This window comes from Zalophus californianus, chromosome 8 (genome assembly GCF_009762305.2).
Source record: "Zalophus californianus isolate mZalCal1 chromosome 8, mZalCal1.pri.v2, whole genome shotgun sequence".
Classification (NCBI taxonomy): domain Eukaryota; kingdom Metazoa; phylum Chordata; class Mammalia; order Carnivora; family Otariidae; genus Zalophus; species Zalophus californianus.
In genome coordinates this window covers 122428715-122450783 of record NC_045602.1, presented here as the reverse complement: position 1 = coordinate 122450783, position 22069 = coordinate 122428715, and the positions used below count along the sequence as shown (strand labels likewise).

Here is a 22069-nt window from a genome sequence, read left to right as displayed (position 1 = left end):
ACATTGTCCCCACCTGTCAGAAACAGTAAACTTTGGATTGCTAGGTCTTAAAACATTCTTCAGCTCTAGAAATGTTCCTGCAGAGGAATAGATAGGTTTATGCATGTTCTCTTTTTACCAGCTTTTGGTACCCCCTGCTGGTGAAATTTTGTGACCCAGTTGGCAAGAATCTCAGAACAGCTAGAGAAAAAATTCCAAGTTTCAGAAGTCAGAAGTACTTGGGTCTTGAAGGATCTGAAGATTCCATGAGTTATGTGACTATCCTATTTACCATGTAACCATTTTATGTGATTTAAAAAAAAAAAAAAACATTCTGCAGCTATGGCTATTCCACGGGCTTTAAGTGAAAAAAAATTCTGACTTCTGTAAACATTCCATTAATTCTGCAAACATCACAAGAATTTATGACAACCGCCAGAAGAAAATGCTAAGTTGTCAGCCAAAACTATTCATAAGTAGAAATATTTCAGGTTACAAACTAATTTTGTGCAGGTTTTTCTTCCTCATTCCTTGTATGTATCTTTTTTTAAAGTGGTTATAATTTGCAGTCGGAGTAGGATGGCAATTTTTGCTGCACTTCAAATTGTAGACTTTTAAATATAAATTTGTACAACAAATTTATTGAGCACTGGCTATGTGCCAGACACTTAGCAAGAAATTGGAGTAGGTGCAAGAAGTCAAAAGCCCTTCACCCAAGAGGTTCTTGCCCTCGTGGGTGGGAGAGTTGAATCACTTCAGTTCAACTAGACAAGTGCTTAGCTGACATGGCAACAAGGCTTTCTTTGATCTGCTGAGAGGGCTCAAATTACCTATTGGCATGCTTCTAGCTCCATGCATTTCTCCTCCTTGGCTTTCATCACTTTCGTGATTTTAGATTTGTTTCTGTATTTACATGTTTAGCATCTGTCTTTGCCAGTAGTTTTTTGAAGGTCAAGGTTGTGTCTGGCTCTTGTCACTGTGATCTTACATCTAGCAGAGACCGGTACATGTAGGTGCTCAGTAAATATTTGTACAGCGGATAAATCAGCCAAGAAGAGAAAACCACAAATCTATTTAGAGGAGCAAGAGAAACCTCAAAGGAGAGGTGATGTTTGAATACTGCTGAGCCTTGAAGGAGGAAGAGGAGGTGGCCAATGGAGAAGAATGGGGACGCGTTAGGGAATATAGAGTATTGAGGAATTGTTGGGGGATGAAGATAGGTAGTTGGTGTTTCCTAAGAGGAGGTGTGTGTGGAAGATAAGGCTGAGTTGAAGCCTAGAGCCATAGCCTTAGGGTCTTTCATGCCCAACTCATTGGCTTGGATTTTCCCCTCGTTTAAGGAAAAAAGGGGAAGGGAATCAGTTAAGCTCTGTGGTTATAGGAATAAACATGATTTTTCCTGTATTACCGAAAGGTTTTTTTAATACTTAAATTTTGAATTCTAATAGAATAAAGATAGGTCCCAAAACTATGGTTTTTGTGTTTTATTTCCTTCTACATCCCTTCCTTCTATTTCCACTTTGTAGCTGTGTTTGCCAGTTGCCGAAACACCTGTCTATACATTTTTATGTAGAGCATCATCATTACCACGAACACATAGTGTCAACCATGGGCTAACTACTAAGCATGTCATACTCCTGAGTTTTTACAACTTGGTTAGCTGTCCAGTTTTTAAATATCTATGTTTTGGAGAAACTCAGGTTTTCATTTTTTATCCAGGTTTTCAGAGCTACCCAAACATTTCTGTAAAATGCCATTTTTCATAGATGCAGCGAGACCTTTTCTTATTATTCCTTTGGAAACAAATGATTTGTGCCTAAGACAACTCTCTCCATATTATTTCACCCCTACTGGAATGAGAGTGGTGGGAGTTCTGCCCCTACGGAAATATCAAAGCCACTAGTACACACTCACTTCTAGTTTTAAAGTTAACTTTCTTATTGGATTTCCTTTTATTTCCTGCTGGTGCAGTGTGAGCAGAGCTCAGAGAGAGGCAACGGATCTGCTGTATATCTTTTCAAATTTATGATTAAGAAGGTCACATATACATTTTTAAACACACTCCTTTTTGATAATAAATGAAGAATAAAATTTCGAAATGTCATCAGTAGTAGACCCACTCATTTCTCTTTCGCTGGTGCTCCCCCTGCCCCCAGTCTGATTGCCTGGCAATGGTGAGAAAAGGCCCAAATGATCCAGTGCTTCGCTCTTTGTTGTTTCTGTCTGCCAGGAGGATTCTGACTACTGGAACACAATGCCTGTGGCCAAAACATCCTAACCAAAAGACACATTCCTTTTCCCGAGGGTCCTTCTTTCTTCAGGCCAATGGAAAAATAAGAAAAAGAGAAAGAAAGGAAAGAAAAAAAAGAAAGAATTCCATTTTAGGTTACATTTGTCTTCAAATTGTGGCCCAAATCAGGGAGATAAAATTCTCTTGTTGGGGGGCATTTCCTGGATCCAGATTCGCTCTTCCTGCCTCTCCACTCTGCTCTCTGCTTCCAGAGCTAGATCGACATAGGCTCCATGCCTCCGGCTTCCAGTTGGTTTTAGCTAATGAGAGCCGCTGTTCGGAGTTCAGGGGGAGAGGGGAAGATGTAGTCAGGGTGTTTATGTCTCTGGTTCCCTCCCTGGGAGGACCGGCTGGATCCCTTGAGAGAGGCTGCTGCTTCTGGGCCGGTGGTCTTCTCTTGTCTTCACAACTCTCTCCTTCAGGGTTCTGGTTGCTGCTTCTTCTGCTTGTCCCTCTGGACACATGGTGGCCAACAGCTCATCTGTTCACTAGAGTGGACCTTGCGTCCCCCTTCACCCTTCTTACTTTTGGCAGTAGTCCTTTTGCACATAAACTCTCCCCAAATTATCCCCACTTGAGTGTGCCATCTGTCATTTTTCTGTGCAGTCTGCACCTAGATTGAGGGACCCATGTGTAGGGGGTTACTATCATCCTATCAAATCAGAACTGATCCTAGATGAACTCCCCTAAAATACTTGTAGGTCTAGGGTTATTCTTTCGTATCATACCTCCTCTGACAGGGAGATCATTACCTCTTGAACTGCCTATTTTCGTGGCCAAGCAGGCTCCATTTTGGAAAATTATTTCCTACATGGTGCTGAACTTGACTTGTCTGAGAAATCTGTTGTTTCCATGCTGAGGTAGGTATGATCAAGTTTGAAGTTAAAGCCAAGACCTATGGAAAATGGAGCAAGAGACCCGAGAATTTACCCCCCAGATATTTAATATGCCCATTGCCTTCCACATCACAGGAAAAAAATAACTATATTTAGAATCGGAAATGTGGGGAAATCTCAGAAGAACCATGTTGGTTTTTTAGAAATATTTGAAGAACTATTATAGGCAAGAGGTATTAGTCATATTTTTGTATTTCTAATGATCTAAGAACAATCAGTTAAGAGAAATAGATTTGAAATCCATATGGAGAACTTTGTAACCCTTCAGTTGCCTGGGGAGGTGTCAAAATCTCTACCACTTGATATTCAGGGATTTCACGGTGGGTCTCCTAGAATGAGGTTGGACCAGTAAGGATGACATAAAAACAAGAATAGCAGTTGCCACGTGTTGAATGTTCTCTCTGTGCCAGGCACTGTGCTCCATGTGTTTCGCACTTGATCCCATTTAATCATCATGACCCTAGGGGTTTGGTCTAGTTGTTTCCTGTAGTACATAGAGGACGAGTTCAGAACCTGAAGAGGCTAAAGAATTTGCTGGGGTCATGCAGCCAGCAGAGATAGGATATGAACCCAGGCCTTCCTGGCCAAAACCAGTGGTTTTAACCTCCAGTGATGATGTCAGAATGACCTGGGGAGCTAGGTGGCCACACACTGACCTCGCCCTGCCCTGCCTTCATGAGCCAGGGCCTTTGTGTGCTTTTATCAGCTCTTGAAATGATTCTAATTTCCATTAGAGTTTGGGAACCACTGCTTTAAACTAGTATTATTATAAACACCATCTGGTTCTGAGGGTCTTTTATTTCTATGAGAATAGTTAGGCATCCAGTTCAGCTTTCAGTGTTCTCCTTTGAGCTACAATACTAACTACCCCCACCCTCACCCTTCACCAACCAACAGCCCCTACTTCAGTCTACCATTGTTTGGTGTGTTATTTTGTAATCTTAGTCCCTGAAAATGTCAGACGCCATTGTGAATCTCATTCAGAGCCTTGGGAACAGAAAGATCAATCTGGCCTCTTCCCCCCTTTGGAAGGAGAGCAAGGGAAGCATCATGCCAAGTCTCATTGATTTCCCTTTTTAAGCTCAAGTAAAGAACATACCTATTGTTGGAGATGAGCCAGGATAAGTCTCAAATTTCTGAGTAAAGGAAAGCCATTAATGATTTCAGGAGGTCTTAGGCTTATTCCACCTTGGCACTGAAGGACCCACCATGACTGTTTCTGGAGAATGATCCAGGTTTGGGGGTTGAGGATGATGAGTGGGGAAGAAGAGCAATCTGGTCTTCCCAATGCTTTAATACAACTGAGACCATCTGACTGTGATTTTTTTCCCCTTGCACATGTCCCAAAGGAAGCTGGCCAAGAAGCAGAAGGAGACACAGAGTGGAGCCCAGAGGGAGATGGGGCCTGTGGCCTCAGCCGACAAACCTACCACCAAGCTCAGCACCAGCCGCAATGATGAAGGCTTCTCCTCTAGCTCTCAGGACGTTAATGGATTCAGTAAGTTGAGTCAACTAAGGGGAAGGGAATGCCCATGGTCCAGCTTGACCCTGGTACCTCTGCTGTGGACCCCTCACAGTGGTCAGATGCTATAGGGCATGAGCTCAGGATGCTTCCCTGGGATGTTCCCAAGGATGTTCCAAGAAGGTTCTCCCTGGCAGAGACTCGGGGCAGCCCATCTTGAGGGAAAAGGAGAATTTAAGACTGTCCCCCAAAGCAGGTAGAAGTGGGGGCAGGCCATCTTAACTACTTGTTTACAAAATTAATAATATTTTTTTTAAAAAAAGAGGACATGGTTGTGCCCATAAGGAGAAAAACATGCCACACTGAATCGAGTGTCTTACAGTTTTCAAAACAGTGTTTCGTATAAACTATGTAAGGTAGGTGCATCGTGGATTATTACTGTCTCTGTTTTAAGTGCTTAGGAAACTGAGGCTCAGAGAAGCAAGTTCTCCAATGTCCCAGGGCTGTTGAGTAACATATCCAGACCTGGAAGCCAGGCCTTCCAAGCCTGGCCAGGTCCACTGTGAAGCCAGTGTTTCCAAGCGCTGTTCAGTCGGGAGCCCCTGAGCCCTCATTCAGAGTGGATACAGGATCCCAAGCTGACAGAAGTGGCTAAGATTTCAGGACTAACCCTAGTCCAAAGGAGAACCACAGGACTGGCAACATTTAAAGCCACTCAAGAGAGCTAAATTTTGTTCTCATCTTTCTTTAAGCCCATCTTTTTCCTGGCCTTAATAGAAATGCTGGATCCCCCAGCCTCTGCTCCAGATTGGGGAATTCAGAAACTTTAAAGGACTATGAGCATAGACAAATGTCCTCCACACACTGCATCAATGGCGAGTGGAAGAAACCATAATGTATAAAAATCACATAGATATGATCAATTTGGGGTGGTGACAGCCCATGAGAAAATGAAGAAAGAAAGGAAACAAATATTTATTGACCATCTTTGTCCGCTCCATGTCCTCCTGTAAGATACTTTGTATGATTGGTCCCCTTTTGTAGATAAGGCATCCAAAGTTCCATGCATTTGGCTGACCTTCTCAGAGTGACCTAGCTAATTCCCGATGGATCCAGGTTCTGAGGGTAACTCAGACCCATGATTGCAAACCTCATGTGCAGCACAGAACCCATCTGAGAAAGTTTTCAAAGAACACATATGTAGGCTGTGCACCTTACCAACTAAATCGAAATCTCCTGAGAGAAGGAGGGGGAGGGAGACGAGGGGTAGGGTAGGATGTGGATTTTGTGAAAGCCATTTAGAGGGTTCTTAGAGACACACTGGTTAAGAACCCTGAACTTTGAGGGAAGCAATAGCCGTTTTCAAATATTGACATGCTGCCTTAGGAAAGAAATTAGTTTTATACCTATAAAAAGGTTGAAAAAATAGTAAAATGAATACTCCGATACCTTGTACCTAGACTCACCAATTATTCACATGTACTCTCTCTCCATGTGTGTGTGTGTATCGATATATATATCTATATACTGATGATAGATAGATAGATATAATTTTCTGAACCATTTAGAAATAGGTTGCAGACATCATGACCCTCTATCTCCAGAGAATTCAGCATGTGCTTCCTAAGAACTAGGACGGCACTTCAACATAACCACTCTGAAATTATCTTACCCAAGAAATGTAACCTTATTTTGGTATCCAATATACCGTCTACAGTTGAATTTCCTCAGTGGCCCCCACATTGTTGTTGTGGTGGTGGTTTTAATCCAGGGTCCCGTCAAGTTGTTCACATTATATTTGGTCATCATGTCTCTCCATCACCTTTCACCTAGAATGGCCCTCCCTCCTTTATTTTTTCTTCCAGGCCGCCGACATCTTTTTTAAAAAGTCTAGGCCAGTGGTCCCATAGGATGTGGCACAATCCAGATTAATCTGATGTTTTTTCATCATGATCACATTCCGGTCAACATGTTGGCAAAAATTTGACCTAGGTGGTATCATATACCGCCCTTTGCGTTGTATCAGCAGACAAACGCCATCCCATTGCCTTGTTGGCCACGCTGAGTCTGCGCACCTCTTAAGATTGTGTAATAGCTTTAAAGATAAAATCTAACATTGCACACTGATTATTTCATAAGCAAATATTTAACTTCCGTTTTCCTCAGAGAGCAGAGCAAGTTTATAGTCTGCCTACCCACGAAGCCAGTCCTCTTTCCTTTCTCAATGCAGATGAATCACAGGGATTCATACCTTCCCTCAGGAAGGGGAAAAGGGGAGAGTGTCATAGGCGTCCAGGAGAGGCAGACAGGGAGTTGACAGGGAAGTGGGCTCGGTGTGTCCTTACAGAAAGGTCCATCCAGAGCTCCCTGAGAATCTCTGCCTGGATTAACCTGTCACAGATTCTCCTGCTTTTGGCCCAAGGGCCAGGAAGTTCAGTAGCAAGTCTAGCTGATAGAATATCCTGGCCAAGTGATACCCATTCACCCAAAACCTGTCCTGGCTAGGCCAGATTCTTGGGCACACTTTTTTCCATTTGTAAAAATGCCCTGGGAAGACTGAATGACAAAAATATTATAGAGATACATGACCTCAAAATTAGGTCTTTGACCTTAAGCTTTCTGATCTCAAGTGAAAACCTGGTTAACACCAATTTTTTGGATTTCAAGGGGAAACATCACCACTATTTTCCCCATGGGCTAAAACTTAGGCTCTTAAGAGGAAAACACCCAAGACCCAGGTAGATTAGCCAGCCAGGGGGGAAGAGGAAAGCTATCCAGTAGAATCAAATTAGACATCTTCAACGTAAAGAGAGACAATATTTCCAAATGATTGATATGTGTGTGTGATTAATACACATACACACACAGACATACCCGTATGTACACAGGCAAACACATATATACACAGACATACCTGCATATACATTTTAATGATACTGCTTTTAGAAAGACAGGAGATCACACCCGTCAGAATGGCTAAAATTAACAAGTCAGGGAACGACAGATGTTGGCGGGGATGCGGAGAAAGGGGAACCCTCCTACACTGTTGGTGGGAATGCAAGCTGGTGCAACCCCTCTGGAAAACAGTATGGAGGTTCCTCAAACAGTTGAAATTAGAGCTACCGTTCAATCCAGCAATTGCACTACTGGGTATTTACCACAAAGATACAAATGTAGGGACCCGAAGGGGTACATGTACCCCAATGTTTATAGCAGCAATGTCCACCATAGCCAAACTGTGGAAAGAGCCAAGATGCCCATCGACAGATGAATGGATAAAGAAGATGTGGTATATATACACAATGGAATATTATGCAGCCATCAAAAGGAATGAGATCTTGCCATTTGCAACGACGTGGTGTTATGCTTAGTGAAATAAGTCAATCAGAGAAAGACATGTATCATATGACCTCACTGATATGAGGAATTCTTAATCTCAGGAACAAACTGAGGGTTGCTGGAGTGGTCGGGGGTGGGAGGGATGGGGTGGCTGGGTGATGGACATTAGGGAAGATATGTGCTACGGTGAGCGCTGTGAATTGTGTAAGACTGTTGAATCACAGATCTGTACTTCTGAAACAAATAACGCAACATATTTTAAGAAAAAAGAAAAAGAAGAAGATAGCAGGAGAGGAAGAATGAAGGGGAGTAAGTCAGAGGGGGAGACGAACCATGAGAGATGATGGACTCTGAAAAACAAACTGAGGTTTCTGGAGGGGAGGAGGGTGGGGGGATGGGTTAGCCTGGTGATGGGTATTGAAGAGGGCACATTCTGCATGGAGCACTGGGTGTTATGAACAAACAATGAATCATGGAACACTACACCAAAACAAATTATGTAATATATGATGATTAACATAACAATTAAAAATTTAAAAAAAAAGAAAAAAGAAAGACAGGAGAAAAATTCAATTGGCATTATACTCAATTATTAAGAAATTTTGCATTTGTTTGAGTCACTGAATATTTTAGGACTCTATCTGTGCATCTGGTGTCCTCAGGCTACAGCCACAAACACGCCCTGGGGATTCTTTTTAATGCCCTGGAATGCATCACGTACCTTTTAAAATGTCCTGTGGAACCGCTGGGATGAGATTTGAGGGGGAAAAATGTAAGTAATGCTTACACTAGAGATGCAGAAATTGCTTCTGAAATCACCCTGATGTATGTAAAATTGAATCTATTTTCGTGGCATTAGGGAATTGACTGCCTGGCTCCTGCATCAGTTTTAGGAGGCCCTGAGATGATTTGCAAATGTCGAGGAAGCACTGAGAAAGGCAGAGCCCAAGAATACATGTCTCATCAGAAAAGATTACAGAAGAATGGGCCCTGAGCAATTATTTCATTATTGAACAGGTGGGCTCTTGCCTAATTTAAACTCCGCATCTCCCTGCATACATTGATTTTCTGGGGCTTTCTATTCCAAATGACTGCTACATTGTGTAGCAGCGGTTCAGACAAGCCTCTGGATTTTGTATGGGAACAATGACCTCTGGGCTGCAAGGGTGATAGGGTCTGTCAGCGCTGGGCCTGGCTTTGCTGCAGCATTCTTGTGTGTACATCACATTTCAAGGACAAACAATGTGCGTTGTCTTTGGTTTGAAGAAATGCTGGCTTTTATTAAGTAATCTCATTTTGATCTTCTTGCCCTGTGTACCTGATTGTTATTTTTTTTTTTTTCTGAGATCTTTCACCCACTGGGATAATTTTCCATGTCTTCCTTCCGATGGTGTCTTTTTATATCCATGCTTACATTGTCTTCTTTATCTTTTGTTCATAGTGTCATTGTCTCTGTGTTCATTTTCAGTCCAAATCAAAGTGCTTCAAAACAAATCCCTGTTGAATTTCTGTGATAGTGATGCTGGCGGGCCAGGTCCAAGGACCCAGAGGGGTTCCCGCAGGAGCAGCCAAGAGGTCCCGGCTGTGCACAGGCTAGAAACCAAACACAAGCCAGCAGGAGGTGAAAGCAGAGTTTATCGAAGGTATAAAGAGAGTGAAGGTACAGAGTGTCTGGGAGACTCAGAAAGGAAAGGAGGGAGTCTGGTCTTTTTTGGGGTCTGGGGGGTCTGGCATATGATGAAGATGGTGGCCTGGCATATGTGTCCACTCAGGCCTCTAGGAACCGGTTAGAGCAAAGATAAGAGCCTAGCTGTTACTCCTTGGAACCCGGGGGTCCTGGCCTCAAGCAGCCTAACGCCGGGGGTGTGGAATAGACATGTGGTGGCTTCATGCGGTCATTCTCACCTGGTCCTTCCTTAGATGTTATCTATTCTAAGGAAATCACTAACCCCTTGTCCCTTACAAGGAAGACATACACTGTTTGCATTCTGAGGCATGTATAAAGTAGTGTCTCACATATAACAAGTGCTTCTACTAAGTTTTTCATAGTTTACAAAAGTGCTTTTGCAAAATGCTGGAGCCAAAGATCCTTATTCGTGCACCATAAGATAGCTTGTAGGTTTTTTATTACTCCCATTCTACAGACAAGGAAACTGAGGTTCAGAGAGACTCCGTGCCCCAATCACAGAGGCATTTGCAGAGTCATATTAAGGATCCGTTTCTCCTGACATCAGTTTGATTCTATCCATCTAGCTCTGCAGAGAATTTGGGAACATATCCAATAAAAGTACTTACAGTAAAACAGTAATAAGAGAAATAAATAATCAAGATCGGGAACACATAAATGAAGACAAGATCAAGACCAGGTTGGATTAAAATGTAATTGCATTATATTAAAAAGTAATCTAAATATGCAGGCTGGTAACTTTCAAATTGCGATTTGTTCTGAGCTTTCTAGTAGCAAAAGCCCAAAGGAAGGTAACTTTCATTGGCACCCCGTACATACTAGACCATATGCTTTGTATAAATCCCACCCTTAAGTCTCCTAGGAACCCTGTAAATTAGATATCATTCCCACTTCATAAATGAGGGAACTGAGTTTTAGAGAGCTGAAATAAATAAGCCCAACATCGCACACACAAAGAGTGGGGATGGGATTGGAAGCCAAATAGGGTTATCTGACTGCAGAACCAGTATTCCTTGTCCTGGACCATGAATGGTAGCCGCTGACGGCTAGGAGAAAGGGGGAGCACCACTCTTCTCCCCATGGCCAGCCAGCTTTTCTCCCATGTGGGCAGAAGCTGCTACTGTAGCTGTGTCCCACATGGAGGCCCGGGGCTGGGCACTGACATGGAGCCAGTCAGATTCCCGCAAGGTGCCAGGCTCTGGGATAAGCACATTCAAATACACATCTTCATCTGTCCTCACAGAACCCTGTACAGTGGTATGTTTATTACCAAACCCATGTTACAGTTGAAAGTGGTGTTCTGAGATACTGAAAAATCTTCCTTAAGTCACATGATGAATCGATAGTGAGGTCTGGACCCCAAACCGTCTTTGTCTTCCCTCCAACCTTTAGCTTTCTGCCCACCATAAGCCGAGGTGAAGGAGAGAAAGGAGATTAAGGGGAACTGACCTACCAGCTGGGAGGACAGCACCTCCTCTTGGTTCCTCTATCCACTTGAGAGCCTGCAGGGAGGCAGCTGCCCCAGGGGATGCTCTAACAGGCAGGATCTGTGGGAATCGTCCCATCGGAGCTTCCTAGGAGGTGGGACTGTAGATCAGATGGCCCCATCCTCAGGCGTTCCTGACCTGGACAAAGCCCTAGATTGATACAGAGAGAGAAGAGCAAGGGATGGCCCCGGGCACAGAGAGCTCGCAGCTCATGAGGGGAACAGGTGCTCCAACAACAAAGATTTTTGCAGAGCCCACCAGGGGCTGCAATAGCAGCCTGCCTGCAAAAAGAGCCACAGGACTCTTCCCTGGACTTTGTACCTCCAGTGCAACCAAAAATGTATCTGGTAGCCTCAGAGCTTGCTGTGGCCTCAGAGATGTTTGCTGCTGATAAGGAGGGGTGATCCTGAAACCTAATGGTCCTCCATGACCTTCAGCCCATAGACCTACTGAAAGGATGTCCTTGGGGATACATCAGGGAATGTCCAAGCTTGATACCCTGCACAATGACTTGGCAGAGATGGGGCAGGCAGAAGGAAGCACCAGGCAGAATTTTAACCTGATTATTTTAGGAACATATTATGTAACTAAAGTGATTCAAATCGGGAATACAGATCATGACTTTAAATTATAATGGCTGAGGTTGCCTTAAACTCCTTAGGAAGAGTCCTTTACCCTGTCAGGAGGATTTTGAGCCAGCTGGAGAAATGGGTCTCTGGGAAGATTGGTCTGGCTGTGACCCTCCCTTGAGATGCTATGCCCTTGATGATAAGCGATGTTAAGGATTGCTAATGATACCTTCACTCTGTTTGGCACCTGCTAGGGCAGTCATTTTGCTAGATGCTGAATTATCTCTTCTTCTCGAAGCACTGCAACCAGGGTAGGAATTACTATCCTGGTGTCATAAGGAATCCTAAATTCAATACATTAATACATTTCCACTGTCCTGTCTTTGCAGTACTCCAACTTGACCCTCCCTCCTTTTGCTTAAAACCCTTCAGTGGCTCCTTGTGGCTCCTGAGGGAAAGGCTAATGTCCTAAGCATGGACTCCTTGGTTCTCCATGACCGCCGACCAGTGTGTACCCTGACCGCTACCCAAACTCTCTGGTCCATCTGATACCCATTGAGTATTTGTTTGAATGTGTGAATCAGAGAACCAGTGATTGATCTAGAACTCAAATGAAGATCTTCTAGCTCTAAGCCCATATCTGGTTCCAATTCCTCTGGTAGTGAATTCTCTCTCCTTTTAAGCTGCCTTCACTGTATGTAACTTCCATCCATTTAATTCCTGTTTTTTTTTTTTTGTGCCCAAGAATGTATTGGCCAGCAACCATATGCTGGCCCTTGTCGGCCCTCTGATCTCACATAAGGTAGTGACGTCAGTCTTTCTCTTCCTGCAGTACCCACCTCCCACCCCATGCTGTCGGACTGCGGCCATGTGTGTGCCCTGCAGGTCCTCCCCTCAGACTGAGCAGCCCACATCAGCCATCAGCCTCCTTTGGGATACCTTTCTGTTTTCCGGTCTGCTCAAAATCTCAGTTGGCACCTCTGTCTCCATTTGGTCCGTGTCCATGGAGTACATGGATCTCCAAGATGAATGTGATTCTCTGCATTAGGTTCAATTACTGGAAGTTTAGAGAGCCTCCATCACCCTCACTCTGGATTCCAATTTTGGGTTCAGAATACACTGCTCACATTTGAGTGAACCTCCATATGTCCATCACATATCTACCTAATGCAGAGCTCATGGCTTCCAACTAAGGTTGCCTCATTCAGCCCAAGTAAATATGATTTTGGGGGGCCCAGACAAAGGACTTTATATTTCTTCTGTGCCATATCTTCTCATTAGATTTGACCCTGTTATCCCAGCCTACTGAGGTATTTTTTATTTCTGGTTGTGTCAGCCAGTGAGCTTACTTAATCCTCCCAGTTTAGAACCTCAAAATGCACTAATTATTAGATTATTATTATTCCTAATACCAGCTGTCATCTATTGATCATTAATTATGTGCCTGTTTCCAGCTGAGTGTTTTATGTGCATTATCTTGTTGGGAAGATTAAATAAGTGTTATGATTGTCCCTGATGATTTACAAGTGAGGAAACTGAGGTTTAAACAGTAGGAATTTGCCTAAGGCTCATAGCTTTATGTAGCAGAGCTGGAACTGAAACCAGGATCTGACATGCCTACAGCCAAGACCAAGCCACTAAATCACAGGTGTTACTTTTCCCATTTTATAAAGAAAGAAACTGAAGTCCGCAGATACTGAGTACTGAGTCATTATGTGGTTCTCAGAGTGTGGTCCCCAAATGAGAAGCATCAGCATCACATGGGAACTCTTTGGAAGCAACTTCTTTGGCCCCACCCGAGACATACTGAACCCAAAACTCTGGGGGTGGGGCTCAGCCATCACTGTTTTTAACAAGGCTTACAGGTGATGCTGATGCACACTCGAGTTTGAGTCACTGGCTCCAGGTAAAGCCTGGGACTGTCAGACTCCAAAGGCCTTGTTCTTTATGTACCAAGTTGTCTCGGATAATGGTAGAGTTACAGCACACTGGGGGAGACAGGCTAACTCCCCATTTCTCAGGGTGGAGGCACCAAGAAAGCATTGCTACTTGGAGGTACTGGGCCTTAAGATTGCTAAAACCCATTTATAGCTGTGACCCATTTATAGGCATTCTTTCTCAACAGTCTCTGGAGCTTTCTCTCCTTTTGTCTGAATAGCAAACCACCTAAGAGTCAGAATGGAAGGAGTGGAAATTTACAAGGAAAAGCAATCATGAGTCACACAGTGAAACCAAGAGCTCAATGGAACATCATGAAGAGAAATAAAAAAAAAATGCACGAAATTCTGTTTGCAAGGACAATTATATTTTCTGGTTGCTCCAAGATTAAATTGAATCTAGGAGAAGAATTGAATGTTACAAGCTTGCCACCTCCAGTTTTACTGAATATTTTACAGGGATTATTGAATATTTTGTAATCATCCACTTGGCTGACAGGTTAAAGGACACACTTATTTAATTCCTGGCAACCCAAAGTTGAATGGAATTATTTATTCCCTGGAAGTGCAAAATGGAAATTTAAGTGGCCTTGAAAAAGTAGACAAACTGTGTATCACAAACACCAAGTTAAACTAACACAAGTTTCAGAGAAGAATATTAAACTCAAAAAGGGACATAATAGACAATCAGAACTAAAAATTACCTTAGACACCATCTGATCCAACCTCCCCATCTTAAACATGAAGTATTGAGTCCCAGAGAGTTTCCTCAGGGTCACTCATTGAGTCACCAGCAAAAGAAACTGGGCTAGAATTGGGGGCTGTGACCACTCTAGTTTATGTCCCACGGTCTCCTTTGGACGAATGAAATGTGGTCAATAATGGTTTGTCTTCTGTAGACTCCCCAATCCAATTTCTGCACAAACAGAATCTTCTCAAATAGAATTATGCTTTTCATCTCCTGATTATGGGAACTCAGGTGTTCCTTTAAATATTCATTGAATCCCAACTGTATGCCAAGTGATGTAGGGGTTGTAAGAATAAATAAGGCATGGTCTCTGCCCTCAAGGATATTATTGTCCTCCAAGAGGAGACTTATACATGGATTAGTTTCAATAAATGTGATAAGTGATAGAGAAAAGATGTATATAGTGACCTAGGAACACTCATCATAGGCTTAACAAGTGATTGATTCTGCCTTAGACAATACTATGTGAGAGAATGGATTTTGACTTGAGGGAGATAGAAGGGGAAGATTGTGCCTGGTAGAGGGGACAAAGGCTTGGAAAAGGATCATGGTGGGCTCAGAAAAGGGGGCTTAGAGTACGGAGTGTCCTGTGTTGAGAGCATATGGCTGGAACAGTAGCTGGAACCTGCCTGAGAAGAATCTTAAATTTGTAGCCTACTTCAATTCACTTTACAGGAAGGGCAACCTATTTGGAAATTGGAGTGATCCCAGTGTTAGGCGCCTTTGCATGTTGTTGAAAGCTGGCCTGATATTCTCTTTGATTTGTATAGATTCAGCTTCCCATTGTAGATAAGTAGGAACAGCATTTTATCAGCTATGGACCTTTACTTTCATTGTGAGCTGGCCCAGCTGTTCCTTCTCAAAGAGACTTCAGTAAAGCTACAAAGCTAAATTTGCTTTGGGCAATTTATGCTAGTCCACTACATCTTGAGAAGAAAATAGATTGTTCTCTATATCTCATAGGTAGTCCTGAATTACAAGAGGGCACTTAGAAAGTGCTTGTTAAAGTAATCAGGGATAAAGAAGTGAAGTTGAAAATGTAAATATATAGTTGCTAGGTAGCAGAATAAACCAAGCTTAGAGACCAGGTTTTTTGTTTTGTTTTCCCTCAGCTCGGTGCTACAGCCTTGGTGATTTGAAAGCATAAATAATAATTCTCCTAGCTAACATTTCATGTGTAATTACTGGACAAAGCACTTTACATGCCTCATTTCATATTCTTAACAACTCTATGAGGCAGATTAGGGACACTGAGGCTCAGAGAATTTAAGTAACTTACTCAAGGGCACCCAGCTACCAAGAGGTCAAATCTGGGTTTGAACCTGGGTTTATATGATTGACCTATCAGCACCTCATCTTTCTTTTTTTTTTTTAAGATTTTATTTATTTATTTGAGGGAGAGATAGAGAGCACGAGAGGGAAGAGGGTCAGAGGGAGAAGCAGACTCCCTGCCGAGCAGGGAGCCCGATGCGGGACTCGATCCTGGGACTCCAAGATCATGACCTGAGCCGAAGGCAGTCGCTTAACCAACTGAGCCACCCAGGCGCCCCAGCACCTCATCTTTCTTGAAATACTTTCTTTGCTTGACTTTTCCTTTTCCGGTATTCCTCCTTCCTCCCCAGCCATTTCTTCTCCTTCTTTGTTATCCATTCCTCCTCTTTTTCCTAACTTCTAACCATTGAAGCATCCCAGAGCTTAGTCCAGAATCTTCTCTTTTCTGCTCATATTCAGCCTAAGTGGGTGGTGATGACATTAAATGAGATCATGAGCACGGGAAGAGGCCAGATTTGGAGCAGAAGAGGGGGAGTTTACATCTAGTCGGGTTAGGCTGGAGGGTGCTGTTGAGTCATTGAAGGGATGTCATGTAGGCAGCTGGATCTGTGGGCCCGTAGCTCAGCAAAGGGGTGCAGCCTAGAGATAAAAATATTTGCTACATTGTGTACATAAGGTGATTGAAGACTTTGCCATGAATAAGGAAACTGAGGCCCATTGAGATGAAACACATTGCCTTGGGTCACTTAGCAAGTTAATGGAAGAGCCAGAATGCTGAACCAGGATTTATATATTAGGAGTGCCCATAGAAAAGTAGTCACAACTGAGGGCAAAACACAGACTCTAAAAGGGACTGTGTGAATGGGATCCAAATGCAGAACCTTCTGGTCATCCACCTGGACTCTGAGATGGAACTCAGAGTGTGTGAAGAAGTTAATGGATTAAGTGGCCTCATGGCTATCTACTCAGCCTGAATTATGATAGAGTCTCAATATTCAAAGCAGAATTTTTTGATTCAAAGTAGAAATTCAAAGAACCTGAAGTCTGATTTATGTTAGTGGGTTGGGAGTGGATTATATATCTTGGGAAGTTGATGAAGGTCTAGTCATAGGGTTGGATCCATCACACAGTTCAAGGAGCCCACCTAAAATTTTTGCTCACAGAGATGGGCAGCAGGTATGAAGTATAGACAGGAAGTAGAGTTTTGGAAATGGAACATCTTTAAGAAGTAGCATTTGAGGAAGTAGAAGAAAAGATCAAAGGGCCAAGGACAGGCAAAATCTGTCTGTCCCCATCATAATCCTCATCATTCTCTGAATGGTGCTCTACGTATTTCTGGAGGAGGGTATCATTGAGATGCTCCTGACTCAACTGAGAGAACTACCCACACCACATCTAATACATCTGTCACCCATACCTACGTCTAGAGTGTACAGATTTCAAGTGAGGAGATTCCCCCAACCAGAATACAAGGTGTTGGTGACATTAACAAGAAAAAGGCAGTTCTTCCCTTAAAAAGCCTGTAGGGAAGGCAGACAACAGTGATCTGGCATGATTCCTCTGGTAGAGATATGTGTGGGAAGCTGCAAGGAGAGTGGTGTCTGGTGAGGGGAAGACATCCTGGCCCATTATCCATGTGCTTCATCTCTCTTCAAGTGATTTACTTTTCACCTCACCAACCATGCAAGTTGACTTCCTAATTATGTGGAGGCTGGAAATGAAAATAAGGTTTCAGTTCCTTAGCACCAAAGCAAGAGGAGATGCATTCGATGTAACAATAAGGATACATTCATCATAGATACAGTGCACTCATCTCAACGTGTTCCTTTCCCTTACCCTCAACAACCAGTTCTACACCACATTTTGATTATTCTAAGTCTTCCATATAGCTAGAACCCATCCACACCCACCCCCTCCATCTTTGTCTGAGTTACCACCATCTCTTACCTCAGTAAGATCCACAGCCCCTAAATAATCATCAGATTCATCCTTGTCATTCTCTAGTCCATGTTCTTAACAACTAAGCAAATGCAAATTGGAACATGCTGCCTCATCCTTCCCTGGCTTAAAACAATTCTGTAGCTTTCAATTATTCTTAAGCTACAAACCAAAGTCTTCATCCTTACCTTACATACAGGTCTTGCACTGTCCACCTCTCCCAAGCTCTTGCATATCACTGCCTCCTTCTCTGTGAGCTCCAGTTATATTACCTTCCTCTCTCGGTGGTTCACCTTTTCTATACTCCTTCTACCACAGGGCCTTTGTCCATACGATTGCTCTGTCTCATGCAGGGTGCACAAACTGTAGCCCATAGGCCACATGCAGCCCAATCTCTGTTTTGGTAAATAAAGCTTTATTGGAACACACCTATGCTTATTTGTTTACAAACTGTCTATATATAGCTGCCTTTGTGCTATATCAGTAGAGTTTAGTGATGGCCGCAGAGACCATCTAGCCCACAAAGCCTAAATTATTTACTCTCTAGCACTTAACAGAAATGTTTTCAAAACTCCTCATCTGGCTAAACCCATAGTCTTTTCCTAACTGACTCCTTTAAATCTCAGCTCACAGATTTCTTCCATTCCTAACCCTTTTCTCCCCAGACCAGATTGGATTCCTTTGTTAGGTGCTTCAAAGAATTTTGTTCCCCTTTTGTTTCTCAGCACTGACTTCATCTTCCAAATGTGTTTGTTTAAGGTCCTACCCTTGTGGTGTGTGGCACAGAACTGATACCCAAAAATGCTTATTTAGTTGGATGGATAAATGAGTCGTTGGATGTTAGACAGACGGGACTCAGACAAAGCAATCCTATATACTAAGTCAGAATAAGAAGGAATATTTAGAGAGCTTGGTACAGCTGACACTATACACTATTGTCCTGTTTTCTGCATCCAGAATTGAGTATATGCAGACAAAGGAATCAAAGAATGTTTTTTTGCCAGTCAATTGATATCCAGATCTTACTATGTCTCCCACCCCCTGCGACCAATCACTAGTCTGCCAACACCGAAGAAATTTTACAAGTCCCTTTTCATGGTTCCTGCAAAAGTGGGAACTGCTACTCAAAATATCCTCAAGTGGTCAACTATTGGCTGGTCTGGGAATGTGATACAATCATTCCTCCAGTTCTAGGAAAAAGAAAAACAGTTGGTAGTCTTCAGACCACACACAAATAAGGGCAAAACTCAGATGGATTGCTTTCTGGCTCTGCCAGCAGAAGAAGCAAAAAAAAAAAAAAAAAAAAAAAAACAATAGTAAACATAGGAAGCAGATGTAGCAACTCATTGTGGTTCTCCACTGCTGGATGGCCTCGCAAGTAGCCATGGGAACATCACTTGTCTGGGAAGGTACTGGGAGACAATGGGCACCTATTACATGGATCCAATTTCTATGGTCATAGAGAGGTGGCTTCTTTTCACCCCTTATTCTGGGAGCTGAGCTCTTTCTTTAGTTATCGCAACTCACTTACTAGATAAAAAGAAGGGTTTTGGGTCATGTTGGTTTACTAGGTGAGAAGAAGCCAAAGTGAGTTGATAGAATATCAGTAGGAAATGGAACTAGGCTTCCCAGGCTGTATCAACATATCAAGGAAAACATGGAGGAGTTGAATTTTAAAGGATGAGTGGTATGAGTTTGTCAAGACAGAAAGGGAGAAATGTGTCATTGTTCTTTGGTTTCTTATAACATGCCACGTCAACATTTAATGGCTTAAATCAACATTGTATTTTGCTTGAAATTCTGTGGGCCAGGAGTTTGGGCAAGGCATAGCAGGGATATCTTGTGTCTGTGTGAAAATGAGGAGACAGCTAGAATGACTTTAATGGCTGGAAATGACTGGGACAGTTATCTGAGGTCCATATGTCTGGGGCCTCAGTTTTTCCTTAAGTGGCATCTGCTAGGGATGGAATGCCCAAATAGTTCTTCTATTTGCACATCTGACCCCTGGGTTGAAATGACTAGAACATCTGGCACTAGCTGGTATTGCTCTGTCCCTGTGCATCTAACTTAGGCTCCCTTCTAGCATGGCAGACTTAAGGCAATCAGACTTCTTGCATGATGGTTGAGTGAATGTTCCCCCAGAGTGAATGTTCCAAGAAAGCCAGGAGGAATGCCAGTCTCTTAAAAACTAGGCATCACTTCTGCTGGCCAGAACTGGCTAACATCACTTCTGTGGCTTATCATTATTAAAACCAGTTACCAGCCAGCCTAAGAGTAGAGAAACAGACTCCATCTCTCAATCAGGGAGATGGCATATGCCTACAGGAAGGGCAAGAATCAGTGTGTAGTCATCTTGGAGATAAACCCACCTCACTGTTCTAAAAGAAGAGAGTACATGTGCAAGGGCACAGAGGTGTGAGAAAGCCTACTTAGCTAATATAATCAAGAATAAATAGGAATATTTTCTAGATCTCCAGTTTCTACCTTGGTTAGGTTGATAACTCTTCCATTACTAGCACATGGTCTAGCAGCATCTCTGAAGATTTTCAAAATTTAGAAAGGGCTTTTTCTCTCTTGTGTAGCTCCTTGTAAATGTAAATGTATTCCCTAAAATACAGTGTCTAAAACACATCAGTAATGTTAACTTCTCCATAGGGCCTGAGAGAAAATGTGAAGAGTGGAGAGAGAACTTAGGGTCTTTGTCCAAGGTGCTGATTGTCCTTGAAGTCAAGCCAACCCTGACCCTTTCTCAGGAAGTCCCTTCTTTTGGACTTGTAATTAGGAGTGTTCTGAACTTTTGGAGTGTTAGTTCCATGAGGTTAAGTGGTAGGAGACTAACTTGGAAAGGTAATCAGGGACTATGTCTTAAAGGGCCTCAAAAACCTGCAAGTTGGAAATTTATTATGTTCTCAGCAAGGAGCTAACACAGATCTTAAGAAGTGGAGGGGCAGGGTTGAGTCTAATTTTGTAAAGATCATCCTAGCAACAATGAGGAGACTGTTATTGGAGTGGGAGTTATTAAGGCCAGCAAAAAGTAGGTATGGTCTCTGTGTATATCAGATTCAAGGAAAGTGACAGCACAAAATAGTGGTGCCCATGGAAATTTTATTTTACATACACATCCATACCCACACTCACACATATACATATACCTGATTACAGCATTAATAGTCACTACAACCCAACTAGTGTAACCAAATCTTTGTAATGAAGCAGGTGGTAAGAGTATCTACTCTATGACATTCTATTCTTGGGACTGTTGTTAAATCCAGAAGTATTGATTAGATCTCCCTCCTTGCTCCATATTTTCTTGATAAGTCAATATTTTGGTGGTTTAGTGCCCTAAAATACTTAGACATGTTTGGTTTTTTTAAATGAGTATCCTTATTCAGCTAATATCTCATTGGGTCAGTTCAGTTTTTCCATGGTGAAAACCCCTTTCATCTTCAGGGTCTTTGATCTAGGTAGGATGAAATTCCTTTAGATCTACAGATGTGACAGAGGCTCAGAAAGTAAGAGGGTCTTTCCAAAATAGCAGAGTCACTTCTGCTGCTGCTGCAGTGAAGACTTATGTGGTCCTCCACTGAGTCTTCAGCCAGCTGTGCTCTAGCAAATGCATGCACTTGCACATCTGTCCCTGGGCTCTCTCTCATCAATAACCCTTCTTATTTTGTCCCATCACTCTCCTTTCAAATTGATCATCAGCAGAGGTTTGCCTAATAATTCAGTATCATTATTATACTTTACTTATAAAATAGTTAATTGCCTAGCCTTGTTCTGCAATTAAAAAATGCAAATTTCACCATGTCACTGCCCAGCTAAAAGCCTGACACGGACTTCCCATTGTTCCCAGGATGAAGCTAAAATGCATCTCATGGCCTATGAGGTTAAGAATGATCTGATTCCTATCTATATCTTTGGTCTCATCTTTGCCCACTGTCTGGATTTCTCACTATAATCCAATTATATTGATTTTCTTCCTATGCTTTGAAAACACTATTTTCCAACATCATGACTTTCACAATTCTATTCCCTCTTCCCAGAATATTCTTGCTGTCATTCATTGTTTGGCCCCTATTTATCCTTCAGATCTATGATGAACTGTTAACTTTTGAGGGCTTCCCAATCACCTATCTAAACAGTGACCTTTTTTTTTTTCTACTAGCACTGTGTTCTAGTTCTTCTCAGCATGTATCACAAGTATCATGTATGCAAATGTTTATTCATTGAAGAGTTTTTTGGTTCAAATTTGCCTTCTTCACTAGTCTATAAGCTCCCAAGTGCAGAGACCACTCCTGTTTTTGGCTACCACTGTACCCCTGGAGACTAGTATAGGACTTGGCATATAATATATGCTTCATCAGTATTTGTTGAATGACTCACTATGTCAATTTTGTGATCAAGATGGATCACAGTGATTCACTTTTAACTATTCTGTAGTCGGCCAATTGTTCTTGTGTGTTAC

The 22069-nt window shown here is 42.6% G+C and overlaps 1 protein-coding gene across 11 annotated transcripts in view; it reads left to right on the top strand.

Annotated features, from left to right (window-relative positions):
- PTPRT (protein tyrosine phosphatase receptor type T) overlaps nt 1-22069 on the top strand; it is a 1164533-nt gene that overhangs the window by 1020260 nt on the left and 122204 nt on the right. For all 11 annotated transcript variants that reach the window (XM_027622224.1, XM_027622220.1, XM_027622223.1 and 8 more), the window contains one exon: nt 4515-4663. In XM_027622224.1, coding sequence (XP_027478025.1) covers nt 4515-4663 — 149 coding nt within the window. The remainder of the gene's footprint in view (nt 1-4514; nt 4664-22069) is intronic.